The sequence below is a fragment of the Melospiza melodia genome, chromosome 29, assembly GCF_035770615.1.
Source record: "Melospiza melodia melodia isolate bMelMel2 chromosome 29, bMelMel2.pri, whole genome shotgun sequence".
Lineage (NCBI taxonomy): Eukaryota > Metazoa > Chordata > Aves > Passeriformes > Passerellidae > Melospiza > Melospiza melodia.
Window position 1 is genome coordinate 990,245 of NC_086222.1, and position 21,281 is coordinate 1,011,525.

General features: G+C 63.7%; 3 protein-coding genes across 4 annotated transcripts; all 3 read left to right on the forward strand.

Moving 5' to 3' along the window:
* The first annotated feature begins 162 nt into the window (after positions 1 to 162).
* PAFAH1B2 (platelet activating factor acetylhydrolase 1b catalytic subunit 2) lies at positions 163 to 7,365 on the forward strand. The gene is made up of 6 exons (XM_063178261.1): positions 163 to 233; positions 1,291 to 1,378; positions 1,845 to 1,934; positions 2,737 to 2,853; positions 3,076 to 3,198; positions 3,748 to 7,365. Exons 1-6 carry the CDS (start codon positions 202 to 204, stop codon positions 4,024 to 4,026), a joined length of 729 nt encoding a protein of 242 aa, XP_063034331.1. The 5' UTR covers positions 163 to 201; the 3' UTR covers positions 4,027 to 7,365.
* A 1,613-nt stretch (positions 7,366 to 8,978) lies between these two features.
* On the forward strand, positions 8,979 to 16,458 carry SIDT2 (SID1 transmembrane family member 2). Of its 2 annotated transcripts, XM_063178367.1 has the most exons (28): positions 8,979 to 9,185; positions 9,355 to 9,476; positions 9,753 to 9,914; positions 10,021 to 10,066; positions 10,157 to 10,258; positions 10,336 to 10,419; positions 10,594 to 10,705; positions 10,795 to 10,860; positions 10,963 to 11,056; positions 11,188 to 11,243; positions 11,490 to 11,501; positions 11,641 to 11,712; positions 11,800 to 11,874; positions 12,048 to 12,110; positions 13,141 to 13,262; positions 13,334 to 13,407; positions 13,499 to 13,565; positions 13,699 to 13,772; positions 13,892 to 14,015; positions 14,113 to 14,230; positions 14,304 to 14,440; positions 14,516 to 14,624; positions 14,701 to 14,777; positions 14,878 to 14,924; positions 15,208 to 15,313; positions 15,421 to 15,531; positions 15,614 to 15,727; positions 15,809 to 16,458. In XM_063178367.1, the coding sequence occupies exons 1-28, from the start codon at positions 8,979 to 8,981 to the stop codon at positions 15,869 to 15,871; spliced, it is 2,616 nt and encodes an 871-aa protein (XP_063034437.1). In that variant the 3' UTR covers positions 15,872 to 16,458. The 2 variants fall into 2 exon arrangements, with proteins under 2 accessions (XP_063034437.1, XP_063034438.1); XM_063178368.1 differs by lacking the exons at positions 8,979 to 9,185; positions 9,355 to 9,476; positions 12,048 to 12,110 and having other exon boundaries at positions 9,825 to 9,914.
* Positions 16,459 to 17,446: 988 nt separating this feature from the next.
* On the forward strand, positions 17,447 to 20,964 carry TAGLN (transgelin). Its single transcript, XM_063178618.1, has 5 exons — positions 17,447 to 17,532; positions 19,269 to 19,467; positions 19,893 to 20,070; positions 20,157 to 20,259; positions 20,470 to 20,964. Exons 2-5 carry the CDS (start codon positions 19,288 to 19,290, stop codon positions 20,609 to 20,611), a joined length of 603 nt encoding a protein of 200 aa, XP_063034688.1. The 5' UTR covers positions 17,447 to 17,532; positions 19,269 to 19,287; the 3' UTR covers positions 20,612 to 20,964.
* Positions 20,965 to 21,281: the final 317 nt, after the last annotated feature.

The following is a 21,281-nucleotide window of genomic DNA, read 5'->3' on the forward strand; positions in this document are numbered from 1 at the left end:
AGGGAGCGAATCCATCACCCCCCAGCTGGATGGCGCTTCGCCTCGGCGCAGCGTGACGTCACGGGAGCGCCGCAGTGACGTCACGGCGGGGAGGGCGGGAGTTCCGCGGGCGCGGGGCGGAAGCGGCGGCCGGGGCGCGCGCGGGGAAGCGGAAGCGGAAGCGGCGCAGGCGCGGGGCCGAGCGGAGGGGACGCGCCCGCCATGGAGTCGCGGGGGAAGGAGCCGCAGCCGCCGTGAGTGCGGGCGCACCGCGAGGCGGGGCGGCGCCGGTCCGCCAGCCCCGCCGGGGAGCGGGACAGCGGGAGGAGGAAGGGGAGGGGGCTGCGGGGGGAACCCGCCCTGCCCAGCCCGGCCCAGCCCAGCCCGGCCCGGCCCGGCCCGGCCCGGCCCGGCGCGGGGGGCTGCGAGCGGCGGCCGCGGGAGGCATCGTCCCGCTGCTCGTCCCGCTGTACATCCTCCGGGATGTGCGAGGATGATGAAGGGCTGGAGCATCTCTGTGATGGGGAGATGATGGGGAGCTGGGCCTGGCCAGCCTGGAGAAAGGAATCCCATCGATCCGCACAGATATCCCCAGGGAGCGCCGCAGGATGGCTCTCTCGTTAGTGATGCCCAGCGGCAGGACAGGGAGCAGCGGCCATAAACTAAAATACAAATTCCTCCTCAACGTGGGGAGGAACTTCTTTCCCTGGGGGGGTGGCAAAGCACTGGAACAGCTGCCCAGGGACATGGGGATCTCCCTCTCTGGACATTCCAACCCACCTGGATGCATTCCTGTGTCACCTGCTCCAGGTGGCCCCACCTTGGCAGGGGGCTGGACTGGATGATCTCCAGAGACCCCTCCCGATCTGTAATGGTTTGGGATTCTGGGATCAATGGGATCAATCCCACCACACTGCTCTGCTCCCAGAGCCAGATTATCCACCTGGACGGTGCAGCTCAGCAGCTGTAAGCTGGATCCCTGGGCGCTAATAGGGACTTATCCTGGGAGTCTCAGCCGTGTTTGTTGAGCTGTTAAAGCCTCGTGGCTCAGGTGTGGGGCTGCAGAGCATCCTTGAGCTGGGCTTTGTTCTCTGTGCTGGGGCATCCATCGGGGCCTGGCTCCAGGGGAATGTGTGCTGCAGAGTCACTCTGGCATGGAGCAGCATCCGTGCTGCTGTTCCCAGCCAGCTGCCAGCAGGCACAGCAGCAGGAGCAGGCAGGAGTTGTGTGTGGCGGATTCCTGCAGCCCTTTGGCACCCCTGCTGCTGTGGGAGCTGCTGGAGCAGTGGCTGTGAGCTGTTCTTCCCACAGGAACAGGATGGGCATGGGGGACTCCAACCCAGCAGCAGTCCCACACGCCGCCGAGGACATTCAGGGGGATGACAGGTGGATGTCACAGGTAAGGCTGGCAGGGGGATCCTCCTTACTGGGGGGTGTTGGGCCAGGCCACACTGGGGACCCCGAGATCACAACAGCCTGGAACTGGCAGCTGTCACAGCTGTGTGTCCTTGGAGCATCTTTCTGATGAGGAGTGACTGCAGGAGCTGAGCTGGGTTACTCCTGAGAAGACTGACAGGGGATCCCATCAATCCACACAAAATCTCCAGAAGATGGGGCCTGACTGAGCTCGGTGATGCTCAGTGACAGGACAAGGAGCAATGGCCATGAACTAAACCACGCCACATTCCATCCAATGGGGTTGTGGAGCTGGGAGCAGTGTCCAGCAGCTCAGGGGTTAATGCCAGCAGGGCTGCTGGAGGCCGTGGCAGGGGGGAGCTGGCAGGGCAGCTGTCCCTGTGCTGCAGCAGGGGTGGATGCCCCGGGGCAGTGTCACCTGGAGCTCACCTTGTCGCTCTCTTTGGCAGCACAATCGGTTTGTCCTGGACTGCAAGGACAAGGAGCCCGACGTGCTCTTCGTGGGGGACTCCATGGTGCAGTTGCTACAGCAGTACGAGGTAGGGATGGAGGGAGGGAGGGTTGGAGCAATTGGAGCATCCCTCTCTAACCCAGTGGCTGATCATGTGTAACACTGATGACTGTTCCCATTTTCACTGCTGTCTCCTGAGGACCTCCTGCCCTGCTTCCTGAACTCCCCAGGGCCTGGACACTGCTTTACCTGGCTGCTTTTGCCTCCCTCTCTGAGGCCAGGACCGGCTGCCTGCATTTTGGCACACATGCACAGCCCCTCAGCTCTCAGATCCCAGCCTCCTGAGGGCCATGGAGTTCCCTGGGGCTGTACCTGGCATGGCCAGCACACACTTAGCCTGTAGAATTCAGGGTGCCAGGGGCATTGTTCCACTGGTTCCTCCCTAAAATTATTGAGGGAAAGAAGAGTTCTCTTCTGCCGTGGTGGCAGCTGAGCAGCTTTGTTCTGCAAGAGCTGCTTCCCTTTGTTCTAGATTTGTTACCTGGGGATGAGAAGGATTTAATCAGATCATAGACTCCTTCTTCAAAGGCCCTGTGCTCAGGGACATCGTGATCTGCAATAGATCAGCGCTCTGGGGCTCTGATGAGTGCAGCAAATCACTGCTCCAGAGATCTTTCCTTCCTTTGTGCCCGGTCTGAGAGCTTGAACCTCAGCAGCTCCATCTCTTCTGACTCCACATAAAACCTGGTTCTTGTCCAGGTGCCCTTTGTGGAGAGAATTTTCAGAGCAGGGCTCGTGGCTGCCCTCAGTGACCTTGAGGAGCCCGTGTGGTGTCTCTGCCTCACAGGCAGGATGCTGCTCTGAAGCAGCACGTTGGTTTCTGCTTGCAGATCTGGCGAGAGCTCTTCTCACCGCTCCATGCACTGAACTTTGGGATTGGAGGAGACACCACGGGCCATGTTCTATGGAGACTGAAGAACGGTGAACTGGAGAACATTAAACCCAAGGTATGAGCTGCAGAGCTAGTGAGGGTGTCCAGGTGTGCAGTGAAGGTCACCTGTGCCTTCCCTGAGGGCAGTGGGCAGTGCCAGCCCCAGGGCTGAACTCTTGAGCCTGACTCTCCCTGCAGCCCTCTGGCCACAGATGATGTTTATGCAGGGATTTCAGGGTCATCACCCCTGTTACCACTTGGCTCTGGAAAAGCTGCAAACATCTTTCTCTCCTTGCAGGTCATTGTTGTTTGGGTTGGAACAAATAACCACGAAAACACAGCGGAAGAAGTGGCAGGGGGAATCGAGGCCATCGTGCGCCTGATAAACGCCCAGCAGCCACAGGCCAAAGTGATTGTGCTGGTACGTCCCTGCTCCCTGGGCTGTGCTCTGCCTCACTGGGAGTCACTGGGTGGTGCTGGGAGGGCACTCACCTGATGTGCCCTCTGCTGTGTGCCTCCCCTCGCTGGCTTGGCATCTCAGGAGCCCTCCTTTGGCCATTCCAGAGCTCATTCCCAGTAACTGTCCCATTTATTAATGTTAATGTTTCCCCTGTGAGGGGAAAATAGGTGCCCAAGTCCCAGCTGGCATTGGGAATCCTAGTTGGCTTCCTTGTCCTAAGGAAGCTGCTGCCTGTCTTGCTGAGGAGCTGAAAGTGTATGGAAAGAGCACAAGCTGGTACATTTAAAAAATAAAAGAAAGCAGTTTCCCTGCCAGTCAGTGCTTGGAGCTCATTTGGCTCCTTCACTTGCATTTCACATTAGGCCTGAATGGACAAATTCCGATTGAAGGGATGATTTCCTCTTGTCACAGACATCCTAAACCTTGACAGGCAGCCCGAATTGGAAGGGCAAGCAGGGCTCCTGATGCCATCAGAGCATCAAAGCTCTTCTCTGCCTCCTCTCGTGCCAGGGCCTGCTACCTCGTGGAGAGAAGCCAAACCCGCTGCGGCAGAAGAACGCCAAGGTGAACCATCTGCTGAAAGCCTCTCTGCCCAAACTGCCCAACGTGCAGCTGCTGGACGTGGACGTGGGCTTCGTGCACTCGGATGGCACCATCTCCTACCACGACATGTTCGACTTCCTGCACCTGACGGGCGGGGGCTACGCCAAGGTCTGCAAGCCCCTCCACGAACTGATCATGCAGCTGCTGGAGGAGACCCCCGAGGAGAAACGAGCTGCCCTGGCCTGAGTCGCTGCTGTCAGCGTGGAGAGCATCATCCAGCCCATCAGATCAGTTCTGTCACTGGCACTACAGAATCCTTCTTTCTTAAAGCACTTTCCATTGTAGAATGTTACCGGATGTCCGTACCTAGTGTTTTGAGGGGGAAGGCTCGTGTTTAACTGGTCTTGTACATATGAGGGCCGGCTGGGTTGGTTTTATTGCAGGAGGAAATTAGCTGAAGAAGAGTTTTACTTTTAAACCATTCCTCATTTGAAACGAGAACAGGACTGTCTGTGCCCCTCTGTGCACAGAGTCTGTGCCCCTCTCATGTCTTGTTGCCCCGTGGTTGTCCTAGACCCCCTGTAGCCTGTCCGACAGCCCGCTCCCGGCTCACCGTTCCTGGCTGCAGCTCTGTGCTCTGTGTATTTGCCTGGGAACAAGAATCACATTCCACTTGCAAAAGCCAGAACAGATGCATTTTTCCAAACTCGGTTCCACCTTTTAGGCGGTTTGGGGTTTTTTTGTTTGGGGTTTTTTTTTTTGTTTGTTTGTTTGTTGTTTGTTTGTTTTACTAGGGGGGGTTAAATCACACGTGTTGCTTTCTCACTCCTTTCTGAAGCAGCTTGAAACTGGAATTCAGAAATTCAAAGAAGCAAACAGTTACCTGAACTCGTGTAACACTCCCCAGTGCTTGTCTTGTGCTCGTTTCCCCAGTCCTGCTAGCGGGGGCACCTTCCCTTCCTCCCACGCAGCCCTCCTGGGAATGCTCCCACTTGGGTGCTGCTGCTGGCCCCTGCTCCTGCTGCCTGTGATGTTGCTGGCTTTTAGCAGTTGCTCAGTGTAGGATTTTAATGATCCAGTAATTGGCAGTCACTTCCTCACTCCTCTGGAACTGACAGACATCCCTCTGAGGTGCCCGGGCTCTTTGCAGTTTTTTTCTATTTTTTTATTAAGTATGACTGTTACATCCTTTTTTTTCTAAAGCAAACCCACATGAAGAGCCCCTGGCTGCAAGGCCTAAATCACTCTGAAGCTTTACAGATCCCAAGGTGTATATTTCCTTATCACTGCTGGTTTACTTGTATAAACATTTTATTTGAGCAACTACGGCCTCTTAGAGTAAAAGTGGAGTTAAGGTGTAGCTTCTCCTGCTCCAGACACTGCTCCTCACCTCGAGCAAGGGAGCCAGAGGGGCAGATGCCCTCCTAAAGGGCTGTGGCTCAGTGGGGTTTTGGTTTGATATGTAGTTCAGAGGGCTGGTTGTAGCAAAACAACTTTTCATTTCAAACTGAGAGCTTCTCTTCCAGAAAGAAGCGGATTGGACCTGAGAGGCAGAGCCCTAGATGAATTATAACTTGCAAATAACCTATTTTAAACCAAATCTGTTCCTCCCTGCCTTACCTGCTGGAGCTCAGTGGTGCCACGCTGGGTTTGTGCTTCCCGTGGGATGCCAGGCAGGTAATCCTGGGAGGAACAGAGAGCTTCACTCCGTGCTCCAAGGAGGGTTCAGGTGTCAGGTGGCTTTGCTGAAGCCCATAGGTAGTGTACATAGTCTGTCTGCCCTTTGCTGTGGCCAAGGGCTGGTGTGTAACTCTGACCTAGCGTTGAGGAATTCCCTAACGTCCCACCTCATACCCCTCCTCCTGTAGGTTTGATCATAGCAGGATTCCTGCCTGGATTGCATGCATAGTGTGTGTTTTGTTTCCAGTATATGTGATCTACACACAGATGAAGGAAAGGTGAAGCATTCCCCTGGCCAGGATCAGACACAGGGAGCTGCAGAGCGCCATGGGAGAGGAGGGATCACATCCTACCCCCATGATCCAGACCAGGGTGCTGCTCCCTGGAGCCCCACGGCCTTGCAGGGCAGGCTTTGAGAGAGCACTGCTCGTGCTTCCCATAAGCTTTGGCTGGAAATACTGGGGAAAGGCAAGTGGAAAATCAAAGGTTAAAAGTAGAGTGCAGTGGAGAATTCTGGGGAAGGGTTTATCCCATCCCCAGCCCCCTCAGGGAGCTGGGATAAAACCCTTCTTGCTCCCTGAGAGCTTTCCATCTCCAGGCTTGTGAGACAAGGCCGTGGGCTGGTTTAATCTCTGCATCCCTGCTCCCTTCCCTCCGTGCTGCTGCTGCTGCGTTTGGCTGAAGAGATGCTAACCAGGAATGTACTCTGCAGTAAAGCTCTGCCTGCTCAGCACCCTGTGCTCGCTGCGAGCCAGCCCCGTGGGCAGGGTGCCGAGTGGCCCGGGCAATTTGGCAGGCTGTGGCCTCACCAGGGAGGCTCTGCTGGCTCTGCTTAGGCTTGGCTTGCTGAGGTGCCGTGTTCTGTGCTGGTTCAGTGCTCTCGGCTCTGCTTGTTGCTGCCTGGCAGGAAACTGCCCTGCTCACCTGAGAGGTGTGGTGGGCAAGAGGGGCCCTGCCTCTGCTCACCCCGTGCTGAAATCCGAGTGCCTCCCGTGAGAAAAATTCAGTTCCAGCACTGGATGTCCCTCGGGACGGCGCTGGGCTGGAGTTGTGGCCTCCTCTGAGTGAGCGTGTCCAGTTTTGTGTTTATGCAGCAGAGAGGAAAACAAACAAAAGATGTGAAATGACAGAGTCTTGTGAGGTGCTGGGGGAGGGTGAGGCAGGAGCAGGGAGGCCCCCATACCTCCCCTCGCTGCCCATCCGGTGCCCCCAGCCTTCCCCGGGACTCAACCTTTGTGATTCTGCTTTGGCAAAAATGCATCAGCTGGTAGAAGTCACTGTTAGTGCATATTTCAATATAAATGTCAATGTTTCACCCACCGTGTCGCAGCCTGTGTGTGTGTGTGTGTGTGTGTGTGTGTGTGCCCAGCCGTCTCCTGCCCTCTCCCGGTCACTCCTGGAGCTCTCCACGGGGCCGGGCAGGCGCTGCCAAAGCTCCCTCTGGGAGTTGTGCTCAGCCAGATCCTTGCTCCTCGTTTAATTCCTGCTGTTTTGGGGGCTGTTTTTGTCTGTTTTTCCTCCTTTCCCCGTGCAGATCTGGGTGCTGCACCCACACCTGCGAGCACGGTGCTGCAGGTGAAGGGGACTGGTTTATTTTGGCCCTCGACAGGACATCGGCCTGTGTTGGATTCCCGAAAGATTGATCTCAAAGGGCCCTGGAGCAAACAGGGAATGCACATCCCCACGCAGTCCCGCTCACAGCCATCCTGCAAGAGGCGACTCGAGTTCCACCAGGGCCGAGGAGTCGGCTGGAATTCTGCTTCTCTTCCCGCATGTCTGTCCCTGAGGTTGTCCCATCTGCCGCCAGCGCCACCACCTGCACCTGGAAACCATGGGCAGACTGTCCGAGCTGTGGGATCCTCAGGGACAGGAGGGCCCAGAGAAATAAAGTGCACAATAGCAGCAGAGCCTTGTCTCGTGGCGTTTGTCCCCTGGAGCAGAGCGGCGGTCCTGGATGTCAGAGCCAGCCCAGGAAGTGGCTCTGGGTGAGGTGACACAGGGCTGAGCCCCTTCGGAGGGGGATTTTAAATCAAAACCCCCAGCTGCAGGCAAATAAAATGTGATGGAAAAGTCACAGAGCTGTTGGAGAGAGGCTGGAAGCAGGAGGCTCAGCAACAGCTGGAACTGGGGGGTGTTTTGGGAGACTCACCAAAAATGCAGTGTGGCATGACTCCCGCTTCCCTCAAGCATGGGAAAACTCCCAAGTTACTTTGCATTATTCTGTCTCTGGTGGTGAAGGGTGCAACAAACGAGAGAGGCTGCAGGAACCCTGGTAGGAATTCAGAGAGCAGCAGGAGAAAGGGATGGGGCAGACCCAGCCCTTTCCTGACAGGATTCTTCCATGTCCTTATGGACTTTAGGGACAGAGAGGCCAGGCAAGGGGTTTGGGTGGGTGTTTGGGGTGCTGCATGGCACCTGGGCTTCCCTCTAGGGGCAGGGGCTCCATATGGGGTCTCCTACGGAGCAGGGGCTATACAGGACAAGGCTGCCCTATAGCATTCTATATGGGGCAGGATGTGCCCTACACACCAGGGCTTTTTCTGTGGGCTTCCACATGATCCCAAATGGAGCAAGGGCTCCCCTTTGGAGCCGGGATCCTGTATGGCCATGGGGCTCCCCTATACAGCAGGGCTGCCCCTCTGTGCTCCCATATGGAGCAGGGCTCCCTTATGGGGTTTTATATGGGACAGGGGCTGCCCTGTAGGACAGGGCATCCCCTGTGTGGTTCCCTATGGAGCCCGGATTCTCCTGCGGGGTCGCGCACGGAGCTCGGTGCTCCGGGGCGGGGGTTCCCAGCCGGGCCGGTCCCCAAAGCTCGGGCCGTTCCCCCGGGCTCGGGTCGGTTCCCCTGGTTCAGGCCGGTCCCCCTAACTCGGGTCGTTCCCCCGGGCTCGGGCCAGTTCCCCCGTTTCGGGCCGGTCCCTCGAGCTCAGGCCGGTCCCCCCGGTTCGGGTCGGTCCCCCCAGCTCGGGCCGGTCGCCGGGGTTCGGCCCGGTCCCCCCAGCTCGGGCCGGTCCCCCGGTTCGGGCCGGTCCCCAAAGCTCGGGCCGGTCCCCCCAGCTCGGGCCGGTCCCCCGGTTCGGGCCGGTCCCCAAAGCTCCGGCCGGTCCCCCCATGCTCGGGCCGGTCCCCCCAGCTCGGGCCGGTCCCCCGGTTCGGGCCGGTCCCCCGGTTCGGGCCGGTCCCCCCGCCCCGCCCGCCGCGTCACTTCCCCGGCCGGGCGCTCGGCGTGCGCCGGGGCTGACGTCACCGCCGGTCCGTGTTTACCGCGGTGCGGAACGGGAAGGGGAGAGGGGACCGGCACCGGGACCGGCCCCGGAGCGGCTCCGCGCCCCGGCACAGCCCCGCACCGCGCCCGGCACCGCTCCGGCCCGGCCATGGCGCAGCGCGCCCGGGCGCGCCCCGGCTGAGCGCCCCGTCCGTCCGTCCGTCCGTCCGCCCCGTCCCGTCCCGACCCGTCCCTTCCGTGCCGTCCGTGCCGTCCCGCCCCGCGGACCTTGGCCGGGGATGCTGGCGGGATGTCGGGCGCCGCGGCGGCCGTGCTGGCCTGGGCGCTGCTGGCCGGGGCGCTGCTGCCCCCGCCGCCCGTCCGGCCCCAGCCCCTGCCCCACGGGGACCGCGAGGTGCACGAGAAGGAAGCGCAGTTCAACACCACCTACAGCGACTGGGTGCACGCCAACCTGCTCAACATCTACGCCTTCAACCACAGCGTCCGCAGGAACAGGGTGAGCCGGGGTGGTCGCGTCCCCCGCGGGCTGAGCGTGCCCGGGCCGGCTGCGGGGTGCGCCGGGCACGGCGGCCCTGCCACGGCGGCCGAGCAAAGTCCAGCCCTCGCTCCGAGCCGCCGCGGCCCGACCTGCCCGGCCAACGCCTCGGCTGCCCCTGTCCCTGCAGACCGAGGGCGTGCGGGTGTCCGTCAACGTCCTCTCGGACCAGAAGGACCAGCCCGTCCTCTTCGTGGTGAGGCAGAAGGAGGCGGTGGTCTCCTTCCAGGTGCCGCTCATCCTCCGGGGCCTGTGAGTACCAGGGCGCGGGCAGGGACTCCTCCTTCCCCGTGAAGGACTTCCCCAGGCTGGGATGCCCCACGCAGGAGTTCCCCAGGCTGGGATGCCCCATTCAGGATTTGCCAGGCTGGGGTGCTCCATTCAGGAGTTCCCCAGGCTGGGATGTCCCATTCAGGGGTTCCCCAAGCTGGGATGCCCCACGCAGGAGTTCCCCAGGCTGGGATGCCCCACGCAGGGTCCCTGGCAGGGGTACACACCTGGGCACACACCTGGGCTCTCCCTGCCCAGGTACCAGAGGAAATACGCGTACCAGGAGGTGAGCCGCACGCTCTGCCAGCCGCAGACCAAGGCCGAGGTGGAGACCCAGCACTTCTACGTGGATGTCTCCACTCTTTCCCTCAACACCTCCTACCAGCTGCGGGTCACCCGCGTGGAGAACTTTGTGCTGCGGTGAGGGGAGCCCCGTGTCCCTGTCCCCTTCCCTGCCTGCTGCCTGTGGGGGCTGCTGGGGCTGTGGACCCCTCACCACCCATCACCTCTCCCGTGCTCTCTGCAGGACCAATGAAAGGTTCAGCTTCAATGCCACGGCCGCCCAGCCGCAGGTGAGGCAGCCAGCGTGGCGTAGCACAGGGGGTCTGCGCCCAGAGGGGAGCGTGGCCACCGTGGCACCAACGGGCCCTTTGTCCCCACAGTACTTCAAGTACGAGTTCCCCGAGGATGTGGACTCGGTGATCGTGAAGGTGACCTCAGCCATGGCCTTCCCCTGCTCCGTCATCTCCATCCAGGACATCCTGGTAGGTCTGGGCACTGGCTCTCCTCTCTGGCTGAGCCGTGGTGCCCAGAGGGGCTGACAGCTCCTCTGCCCCCACAGTGCCCCGTCTACGACCTGGACAACAACGTGGCCTTCATCGGGATGTACCAGACCATGACCAAGAAGGCGGCCATCACGGTGCAGGTGGGCACGGGGCTGTGCCACGGGGCTGGGCTGTGTCGTGGGGCTGTGCCACGGGGCTGAGCTGCGCCCAGGCCCTGCCTGCTGCTGCCGGAGCCCAGAGAGGATGTCCCAGGGATAATCTCTGGCATGGGAGATGCCCTGCTGGGCTCTGCTGACCCCCATCTCTTGCTGCAGAAGAAGGATTTCCCCAGCCATAGCTTCTACGTGGTGGTGGTGGTGAAGACGGAGGACGAGGCGTGCGGGGGGGCTCTGCCCTACTACCCCCTCTCCAAGAACTCCTCTCCAGGTTTGCAGCGGGGCTGCCACCGTGGGCTGTGTGTGGGGACAAGCTGGGGACGGGGCAGGGAGCTGAGCCCTGTCCCTGCCTTCTTCCAGATGAGCCCGTGGATCAGCACAACCGGCAGAAGATGCTGGAGGTGATGGTGTCACCTGCCATCACCTGTGAGTCTGGGAGGGGCTGGGGGGCTGGGGGTGCTCTGTGGGGACCCGTGGCAGGGCCCCCGAGGTGCCAGCCCCGCTGAGGGCCTGTCCTCCTCTGCACAGCCGAGGCCTACGTGCGCAGTGTGCTCTTTTGCCTCGGCATCTTCCTCTCCTTCTACATCCTCACGCTGCTCATCGCCTGCTGGGAGAGCTGCCGGTGAGTGCTGGCTGTCGCTGCCCCTCTGGCTGCTGAGCCCGTGGGCACAGTCCTGCTGGGGACCCGGGGCCGTGTCCCCTGGCCCAGCAGTGTCGCAGATGGGCTGACAGACAGCACACTTCCCTTGGCAGGCAGCACAAGAGGAAGGGGCTCCTGGCAGCCATGGATTCGCCCAGCCTGGACACAGGTGAGGGCTGGAGGCAGCAGCCAGCAGCATGGAGGGCTCTGCCTGGGGAGTTCCTCGTTGTTCTGCCCTCTTGAGCCTGTGGCAAAGCCTCTGCCTCTGCAGGAGTATCCCCCTGAGTCCCTGGGGGTAGATCCCAGTGTCAGGGGGACAGGGAGGTCCCTGCTGTGGGGCTGGCAGGGCTGTGCTGGGGCTGTGCATCTCACCAGGTCTATCTCTTTCTTCTCGTGGCTTTCCCGGGACTCCCAGCGTCACTCCTGGGTAGGTGCCAGCTCTGTCCTTGGCTCTGAGCTCGCTCCGTGCCAGGGCACGGGTGGTGGGAGCTGCTGTGTGCCCGACGGCCTCGCAGCCCTGGGTCGGGGGTGCCACAGAGGGTGACAGGGACCCTCCTGTCCCGCAGGCCACTCCCGCGGCATCCCCGACTCCTTCCTGAACCACGGCCCCTATGACAGCTACGGTTACGGCTCCTTCGGTGAGTGCCACGCTCTGTGCCCTGGCCCTCAGCCCTGCCCGTGGGCTGTGCCCAGCCTCTGCCTGTCCTTTGTCCTTGTCCTCGCAGGGAACGGCTCCTCCAGCAGCACCGAGGGCATCACAGACAGCCTGGGCTCAGCAGAGGTCTCCTACAGTTACGTGGGTGAGTGGTGTGCCCGCAGCCCTGCGGAGCCTCGTGCCCACCCTGGGTCTGTCCCCTCCATCTCTGGGAAGGGTCCTGGGGCTGCTGGCCCCTCCGTGCAGCCCCCAGCGGGGTTTCCATCTGTGGCACACCTCGGGGAGCTCTGCTTCAGTAACTCTGGCTTTCCTTTGAAGGGCAGGAGCAGTTCAAGCGGCGCACGCCCTCCGGCCCGGCGAGGCCACTGAGCATTCCCATGGGTAGATGCTGGTACCGGGCAGGGTCGGGCCAATCAGGGCGAAATCTGCCCAGCCCCAGGCTGTGCCCAGGGCACAGAACCCCCGCTCCCCTCCCTCAGAGCAAGGGCAGCACCCGAGGGGCTGCAGAGCAGGACATTGTCCCCTGGCCCTCAGTGTTTCCCAGCGTGGCAGAGCCCCGGGGAACAGACACAGGGCAATGCTTGCCTGCGTGGGCACTGCCACACCTGTCCCCAGGGCAGGGCTGTAGGGAGCTGAAACCTGTCCCCAGTGTGAGTTGGCAGGGAGGCAGCCCAGTGGTTAATTGGGGCTGATTGGGGTTCTGGGGGGTGGGCACCAAGGCGGGCTGGCCTTGGGCCCTGCTGGTGGCTCTGGGACCCTGCTGATGGCCCTGGGCCCTGCTGATGGCCCTGGGCTCTGCTGGTGGCCCTGGGGCCCTGCTGGTGGCCCTGGGACCCTGCTGATGGCCCTGGGACCCTGCTGGTGGCCCCGGGACCCTGTTGATGGCCCTGGGGCCCTGCTGGTGGCCCTGGGCCCTGCTGGTGGCCCTGGGGCCCTGCTGATGGCCCTGGGGCTCTGCTGGTGGCCCTGGGCCCTGCTGGTGGCCCTGGGCCCTGCTGGTGGCCCTGGGACCCTGCTGGTGGCCCTGGGACCCTGCTGATGGCCCTGGGGCTCTGCTGGTGGCCCTGGGACCCTGTTGATGGCCCTGGGGCCCTGCTGGTGGCCCTGGGACCCTGTTGATGGCCCTGGGGCCCTGCTGGTGGCCCCGGGACCCTGTTGATGGCCCTGGGGCCCTGCTGGTGGCCCTGGGCCCTGCTGGTGGCCCTGGGGCCCTGCTGATGGCCCTGGGGCTCTGCTGGTGGCCCTGGGCCCTGCTGGTGGCCCTGGGGCCCTGCTGATGGCCCTGGGCTCTGCTGGTGGCCCTGGGACCCTGCTGATGGCCCTGGGCTCTGCTGGTGGCCCCGGGACCCTGTTGATGGCCCTGGGGCCCTGCTGATGGCCCTGGGACCCTGCTGATGGCCCCGGCCCGCAGGGGAGCGGTCCCTGGAGAACGTGGCCAGCCGGCCGCGCCTGGACTCGCTCAGCTCCGTGGAGGAGGATGACTACGACACGCTGGCCGACATCGACTATGACAAGAACGTCATCCGCACCAAGGTGCGTGTCCCCCCCCAGCCCCAGCGTGTCCCCGCTGGCCAGGCAGGCCCCTGACCCCCCTCTCCTTCCAGCAATACCTGTGCGTGGCCGACCTGGCGCGCAAGGACAAGCGGGTGCTGAGGAAGAAGTACCAGATTTATTTCTGGTGAGTGGGACCCGTGGGGAGGGGGGCACCCAGCAGTGTCCCAGGCTGGGGTGCACAGCAGGGACCCCCTGACAGCCCCACCCTCTCCCAGGAACATCGCCACCATCGCTGTCTTCTACGCCCTGCCCGTCATCCAGCTCGTCATCACCTACCAGACGGTGAGTGTGCCCGGGGCAGCAGGGAGGGGCTCCTGACTGGGAGTTCTGGGGCTGCAGTCCCAAACCGTGCTCTGAGCATGGTGGGGACGTCCCTGGGAGCCCCCGGTGTCCCTCACCCTGCCCGTGCCCACAGGTGGTGAATGTCACTGGCAACCAGGACATCTGCTACTACAACTTCTTGTGTGCCCACCCGCTGGGAAACCTCAGGTGGGCTGAGGGGATGGTGGAGGGTGGCTGGGGGTCCCCTGTGCCCAGGGCTGGGCTGCAGCGGGACCCCGGGGAGGGAGGGGGCTCACAGCACCCACGCTGGGACCGGCTCCTCGCAGCGCCTTCAACAACATCCTCAGCAACCTGGGCTACGTGCTGCTGGGTCTGCTCTTCCTGCTGATCATCCTGCAGCGCGAGATCAACTACAACCGCGCGCTGCTGCGCAACGACGCCCACGCCCTGGTGAGGGACGGGGCTGCTGGGGGGGCTCGGGCTGCCCGGGGGGGCTCAGCCTCCCGGGACCCCCCACTTCCCTCCCTGCCCCTCCTCTGCCCCGCAGGAGTGTGGTATCCCCAAGCACTTTGGGCTCTTCTACGCCATGGGCACCGCCCTCATGATGGAGGGGCTGCTCAGCGCCTGCTACCACGTCTGCCCCAACTACACCAACTTCCAGTTTGGTGAGTGCTCCCCCGGTCCCTCCCCACCCACAGCGGGGCCACCCAGGCCCCTCTCACCGCTGTGCCCCCCCAGACACCTCCTTCATGTACATGATCGCGGGGCTCTGCATGCTGAAGCTGTACCAGAAGCGTCACCCGGACATCAACGCCAGCGCCTACAGCGCCTACGCCTGCCTGGCCCTCGTCATCTTCTTCTCTGTGGTGGGCGTGGTGAGTGTGGTGGGCACTGAGGGAGGGGGCTGGCTGTCCCCAGGGCTCACTGCCAGCTCCCTGCTCGCCCTGCAGGTCTTTGGCAAGGGGAACACGGCCTTCTGGATCGTCTTCTCCGTCATCCACATCGTGGCCACGCTGCTGCTGAGCACCCAGCTGTACTACATGGGGCGCTGGAAGCTGGGTGAGGGGGGCACCGGGAGCGAGGTGGGAGGGGACAGTGGGGTGGCCCCCCTGTGTCACGTCCCCTGTCCCCACAGACTCGGGCATCCTGCGCAGGATCCTGCACGTGCTGTACACGGACTGCGTGCGGCAGTGCAGCGGGCCCATGTACGTGGTGAGTGCTGGCACGGGGCCCCGGGCTCTGCAGAGACCCTCCCTGGCAGACCCCCAAAGCTGCTGCCTGCTGCCCCTCACAGCCCCCTCCTCTTCTGCAGGACCGAATGGTGCTCCTGGTCATGGGGAACATCATCAACTGGTCGCTGTGAGTGCAGAGCTGGGCACGTGGCAGATCCCACCCTGCTTCTCCCCATCCCTGCTGCCCCCACCCCTCTCCTGTGGCTCTGCTGTCCTTCCGTGGAGCTGGGCTGGGGACTGGCAGCTCGTGGCAGCTGTGAGCCCAGCATGACAGGTCCCCCTGCAGCTGTGGCACCACAGAGTCCCCACGTGCTGCCTGATCTCCTGGGGGCTGCAGACATGCTTTGGGGACAGTGGGCATGGCAGGGGCACCCCCAGGCTGACCCCAGTGCCTGTCCCGGCCTCCCCAGCGCTGCCTACGGCCTCATTGTCCGCCCCAATGATTTTGCTTCCTACCTGCTGGCCATCGGCATCTGCAACCTCCTCCTCTACTTCGCCTTCTACATTATCATGAAGGTGGGAGTTGAGCCCTCGGCCCCCACGGGCAGGGCAGGGCAGGGCAGGGCAGGGGTGGGCACCGCTGCCAGCCCCTGCCCACACGGTGACCCCGGCCTCTCCCGCAGCTCCGCAGTGGCGAGCGCATCAAGCTCATCCCCCTGCTCTGCATCATCAGCACCTCCGTGGTCTGGGGCTTCGCCCTCTTCTTCTTCTTCCAGGGGCTCAGCACCTGGCAGGTGAGCAGGAGGGTGGCACGGGCAGCGGGGCGGGCAGGGTGGCCGTGGGCAGGCACAGTGACGCTGGCCCTGTGCCCGGCAGAAAACACCAGCTGAATCCCGGGAGCACAACCGTGACTGCATCCTGCTCGACTTCTTTGACGACCACGACATCTGGCATTTCCTCTCCTCCATCGCCATGTTCGGCTCCTTCCTGGTAGGTGCTGGTTCCATTGGCATGGCAGCCGCCGTCCCCAGGTCCCCAGCGCCCCGCTGCCCTCACTGCCCCGCCCCACAGGTGCTGCTGACGCTGGACGATGACCTGGATTGTGTCCAGCGGGACAAGATCTACGTCTTCTAGGAGCCTGCAGCCACCCGCTGCCCTGGGACCGTGCCAAACGCCCGGCTGCAGCCCCGGGAGGGGCACCCGCCCCTGGGGAGGGATGTCTGCGCTGCAGGTCCTGCCAGCCACTCTGTCCCCCTCCCCACACAGCCCTGGGGTCCTGGTTTGCCTCCTCCCCATCAGCCGGGTTCCTCCAGGCACTCTGTGCCCATCCCTGGGCCCGTCACAGCCAAAAATGGGGCTGGGGGGCCACCAGAGCATCCGTCCCCTGTGGCAAGTGACACTGGAAAAGTGCTGCTGCTGCTGCTGCCGCTGCCCCTTGTCCGTGTGCCCGCGGGCACAGGGGAGGATTGGGGCGAGCGCCGTGCCAGCAGCCCCGTGGCCCCCCGAGCACGTGGGTGTGGGTCTCTCTTCAGTGCCTGAGTCGAGTGGGTGGGATGGGGGGTGCGTGGGGCCAGCACGGTGGTGGCAGTGGCCCGAGAGGCCCCACTCGTGTCTCCTCCAGGAGGGGTGGCCGCAGTGGGTCCCGTCTGTCCCCACCGAGGTGCCGCGCTCCCCGCGGGGATCTGCTGGGAAGGGACTCGCATTAAAGTGTCTGCACTTTGCCCCTGCCTCTGCTGCCTGCCAGGGGTTTTGGGAGGGGGGAGATGCTGCAGGGGCTGGGAAATGCTGCCCTGGAGAGGGCATGTGGGTAGGGTGGGGTTGTCCAAGTAGCTAAAGTTAAAAAGCAACTGAGCTGTCACAAGCCCAAGATGCCAACAAGGCCTCCACATCAAAGATCTTCGAACAGCGATCAATTGAACTCCACAAAAGCCAGGGCCCAAACTGGGATTAGATACCCCGCTATGCCTGGCCCTAAATCTTGATGTTTACCCCTGCTAAAGTATCTGCCTGAGAACTACGAGCACCAAGGCTTAAAACTCTAAGGACTTGGCGGTGCCCCAAATCCACTGTAATCGATGATCCATGATATACCTGACCATTCCTTGCCAAAACAGCCTACACACCTCCCCTGGCCTGAGTGTTATGGGGGCACTGCCAGTCCCACGGGTGGGTAAGGGATGCCCGGGGGCTGGGGCATCCTGGCAGCGCGGTGCCAGGGCTGCTGCGTGCCCGCTGTGCCCTGACCCGTGGTGCCCGCGGGCAGAGGGAATCCCGGCATCTGCGTGCGGGCTGCCCAGGCGCCGTGCCCGGGATGCCGCGGCCTCGCCGCCGGTCCCGGCAGCCCCGGGCGGACCCCGTGGGTGTCACCCGTGCCCCCGCAGCATCCCCGCGGGGGGACCGGCTCCCGGCGGTGAGCGCACGGGAAAACCAGCCATGAAGTCAGAGCAGGAGCCCTCGGCGCTGCCGCCTGGCTATAAAAGGATTTAGTCCATCAGCCCCCGGCCCGGTTCCGCCCCGGCCCCGGCCGCGCTGGGGCGGAGGCACGCGGGGAATGCTCCAGCGCGGCTTTCGCCGCCGGTTTTTCGGAGTCTTTCCCCAAATATGGTGCCTGGGATGGAGTCACGGAGCGCCGCGGGGCCGGGCGCCCCGGGAGGGAGGGCTCGGGGGGGGCCGGGCTCCGCGCCCCGCTGACATCACCGGCCCGCCGCCCGCCTTTTAGCGCAGGGCCGGGGTCCCCGCGGGGCAGAGCGCCGGTCCCTCGCCGAGCATCGCCCTCGCTCCGTCCGCCGCCGCCTGTAAGTCCTGCCGCGGGGGAGGGGGCGGCGGGGAGGGTCCCCGGGGTGGGAACGCCAGCCCCCGGTACGGGGGTGCTGCTCCCGGGATGGGGACCCTGCACCCGGGACAGGGACCGCTCCCGGGACTGCGATCTGCGGCTCCCCGGGATGGGGATGCTGCTCCCGGGATGGGGACCCTGCACATGGGACAGGGACCGCTCCCGGGACTGCGATCTGCGGCTCCCCGGTACGGGGGTGCTGCTCCCGGGATGGGGACCCTGCACCCGGGACAGGGACCGCTCCCGGGACTGCGATCTGCGGCTCCCCGGGATGGGGATGCTGCTCCCGGGATGGGGACCCTGCACCCGGGACAGGGACCGCTCCCGGGACTGCGATCTGCGGCTCCCCGGATGCCACGGATTCCGCTCCCCTGGATGGGGATTCCGCTCCCCGGGATGGGGATGCTGCTCCCCGGGATGGGGATGCGGCTCTCCAGGATGGAGATGCTGCTCCCCGGAGGAGGGTCAGGCTCCCCTGCTCGGGCTGGGGTCACTGCCGGGGTTCTGTCCTGCTGCTCCCCTCAGGACCGCGTTCCCGGCTGGGCTCGCAGCTGCGGGTGCCCGCGGAGGGGCCGTGCGGGGCTCAGGGCAGCGATGGAGGGGCAGCCCAGCCCCCAGTGCCCGTGTCTGCCCGGTGCTCGGGAGACGGGCACGGGGCTGGCGGGCACGGGGACAGGCAGTGCCATGTGGCTGAGGGAGCCGTGGGTGACCCCTCTGAGCCGGGTCGGGCCAGGGCACAGAGTGGGATTGCTGGGGCAGCTGTAGCATCATGGAACGTGCCCATGATGAGGTGTGGGCACAGGCTGCCCGTAGGGCTCGTGGGGTATCACCACATTAATCACGGGGCTCGGGGGCACGTCTGCATTGCTGGCAGCAAGCAGGGTCAGTGTCTTCTCCCGCACTGAGCTGTGCCAGCTCCCAGCTCAGCCCACAGGAGCCAGGGTGCCCCATGGTCAGGAGGAGCCCACAGGAGGCTGGGTGTGGATCTGGGACATCCACACTGCTCTGGAGGCACCCCGAGGCTCCCTGCCAAGCAAGGAGCCGGGCACGAGGGAGCGATGCCAGCTCCACCAAAGGCTTAGCTGCCACTCCCAGAGCCTCTCCCTGCTGGCATCTTCCCTGGCATCCTCCCTGGCACCCTCAGGGCCTGCCTGCAGCCGGCTACCTGCCATCAGTGCCCACAGCATGTCCTTACAAGGGCACGGGCACGGCTCCCGCTGCTCCCGTGCTCCTCCCCAGCTCCTGGACCTGCTGTGCCAAGGCCATCCCACGGCCACCCTGCCGTGCCAAGGCCATCCCACGGCCACCCTGCTGTGCCACAGCCACCATACCATGCCACAGCCAGCCAGCCTTGATGTGGTGACCCTGCCCTCTGGATCCTGGCATGGGTCACACCAGGGACATCCATGCCAACCAAGGACTGGCAAGGGACAGGGATGAGGCTGCTCCTGTGCACAGTCTGAGCTGGGGATCAGGCATCTCTGCCCGGACACCAGCCGTCTGTCGGGGCAGATTTTGGAGGTCGTGGTGGTGAATTTTCCTCCAAGCACACCTGGATGGAGCCGAAGGGCGAGGGAAGAGTCGGAAGGGCTTGTCCCCTCTGCAGCAGAGCGGCAGGCAGATGACACCACGGTGTCTGCGGGGTCCCTGGACAGGAGACAGCATCTCCACACCTGACTGTCCCTGTCGTGCCACCAGGTCTCCCAGCACCGCAGCCATGGCAAACGTAGGGCCAGCCTATGGCATGAGCAGGGACGTGCAGTCCAAGATCGAGAAGAAGTACGACGACGAGCTGGAGGCCCGGCTGGTGGAGTGGATCGTGGCGCAGTGCGGGGATTCTGTGGGGCGCCCCGAGCGCGGCCGCCTGGGCTTCCAGGTCTGGCTGAAGAACGGCATCGTAAGTGGGGCCGGGGCTGGGCGGCCGTGGGGAGCTCTGAGGGCAGCATGGGGAGCTCCATGGGCAGGACAGGGGTCTCCATGGACAGCACAGGGATCTCCATGGACAGCACAGGGATCTCCATGGGGAGCAGGGGGAGCTACATGGGGAACTGCGAGGGCAGCACAGGGGTCTCCATGGGCAGCACAGGGATCTCCATGGGCAGCACGAGGAGCTCAGAGGGCAGCACAGGGATCTCCATGGGTAGCACAGGGGTCTCCATGGATAGCACAGGGATCTCCATGGGCAGCACAGGGGTCTCCATGGGTAGCATGGAGAGTTCTGTGGGCAGCACTGGGAGCTCTGTGGGCAGCACAGGGATCTCTGTGGGCAGCACAGGGGTCTCTGTGGGCAGTGCAGCAAGCCCAAGCTCCCCTCTGTGGCAGGTGCTCAGCAGGCTGGTGAACAGCCTCTACCCCTCTGGCTCCAAGCCCGTCAAGATCCCCGATGCGCCGCCCACCATGGTCTTCAAGCAGATGGAACAGATTGCCCAGTTCCTGAAGGCGGCCGAGGACTATGGAGTGGTCAAGACAGACATCTTCCAGACCGTGGACCTGTTTGAAGGTGCGGGAGGGGGGCAGGCGGGGTTGGGGGTCCCAGGGGGTCCCGCTGTGCTGTGCCCATCCTCACGCCCCTCTCTCCCTGGGCAGCCAAGGACATGGCAGCGGTGCAGAGGACGCTGATGGCCCTGGGCAGCCTGGCAGTCACCAAGAACGACGGCAACTACCACGGGGACCCCAACTGGTTCATGAAGTAAGTGGGGAGTGGCGAGCTGGGCACGGGGACTGCCTTGTCCTGCGGCTGCTCAGAGCTGGCTCTCGGCTCTGCCTGGAGCACACGGAGTTGGGATGCCAGACTTTCGGCTTGGGGGTGAGGGGTGGCTGGGACATTCCTGGGCGTCAGGGGGTGCTCCCGGGCAGCCGGGGGTGCGGGTGCCTCACGGCCTCTCCCCGTGGCCCGCAGGAAAGCTCAGGAGCACAAGCGGGAGTTCACCGAGAGCCAGCTGAAGGAGGGCAAGAACATCATCGGGCTACAGATGGGCAGCAACAAGGGAGCGTCACAGGCGGGCATGAGCTACGGCCGGCCCCGGCAGATCATCAGCTAGGCTCTGCCGCGCCGCCCCCAGCCCTCCCCAGCCGGGACCCCCGTCTCCGCTCCCCGGCCCAGCGCCGCCGCCCGCCCATTGGTATTTATTGAGGAGCAGCCGCCCGCCCGCCGCATCGCCCCGCCAGCGGCCGCACGAGCCGCGCCGCAGCCCCCGGCCCGGGGCCGTGCCCCCCGCAGCCCCGCAGCCCCGGCCCCGCACCCGCCGCCAGCCGGAGCCCTCGGGAGGGACCCGGGAGCGCCGCCCGCACCCGCCCCCGCCACCGCCGCAGAGATCCCTGCCACGGGGAGAAGAGAGAACGGCCTCGGTTTTGTACTTGGTTTTTGTCAAAATTAAAAGGTTATGTTCATCGAGCGTGGCCTGATGGGGTTTCGGTGGTGCCTGGGGAGGCAAAGTCCTGCTCCCTAAAAGGGAGCTGCTCCTTCTGCCACCTCCAAAGCCGGGAAAAGCTTGGATTTTCCCCGCCTGCCTTGGAAAACTCTGCCCTCTCCCCACTGAACCACGCCAGCCACTTTGGTCCTGTTCCTGCCAATGCTCTGGCCCAGCCCTTGCCTCCCCCTTTACCCCAGGGCACAGAGGGCTCTCAGCCCCCCAGATGCAGCACCCAGCACTGGGTTCTCCCCCTGACACATTTTTCCACAGTGAGGGAGCTCTGGGGGGGCAGAGGAGT

Coding starts and splice junctions, on each gene's coding strand:
- TAGLN (XM_063178618.1), top strand. CDS start 19,288: ATGGCAAACGTAGGGCCAGCCTATGGCATGAGCAGGGACGTGCAGTCC. Junction 20,071..20,156: donor GACCGTGGACCTGTTTGAAG/GTGCGGGAGGGG, acceptor CTCCCTGGGCAG/CCAAGGACATGGCAGCGGTG. Junction 20,260..20,469: donor GACCCCAACTGGTTCATGAA/GTAAGTGGGGAG, acceptor CGTGGCCCGCAG/GAAAGCTCAGGAGCACAAGC.
- PAFAH1B2 (XM_063178261.1), top strand. CDS start 202: ATGGAGTCGCGGGGGAAGGAGCCGCAGCCGCC. Junction 1,379..1,844: donor ATGACAGGTGGATGTCACAG/GTAAGGCTGGCA, acceptor TCTCTTTGGCAG/CACAATCGGTTTGTCCTGGA. Junction 1,935..2,736: donor AGTTGCTACAGCAGTACGAG/GTAGGGATGGAG, acceptor TTCTGCTTGCAG/ATCTGGCGAGAGCTCTTCTC.
- SIDT2 (XM_063178367.1), top strand. CDS start 8,979: ATGTCGGGCGCCGCGGCGGCCGTGCTGGCCTGGGCGCTGCTGGCCGGG. Junction 10,706..10,794: donor CTCCAAGAACTCCTCTCCAG/GTTTGCAGCGGG, acceptor GCCTTCTTCCAG/ATGAGCCCGTGGATCAGCAC. Junction 14,778..14,877: donor GCAGCGGGCCCATGTACGTG/GTGAGTGCTGGC, acceptor CCTCTTCTGCAG/GACCGAATGGTGCTCCTGGT.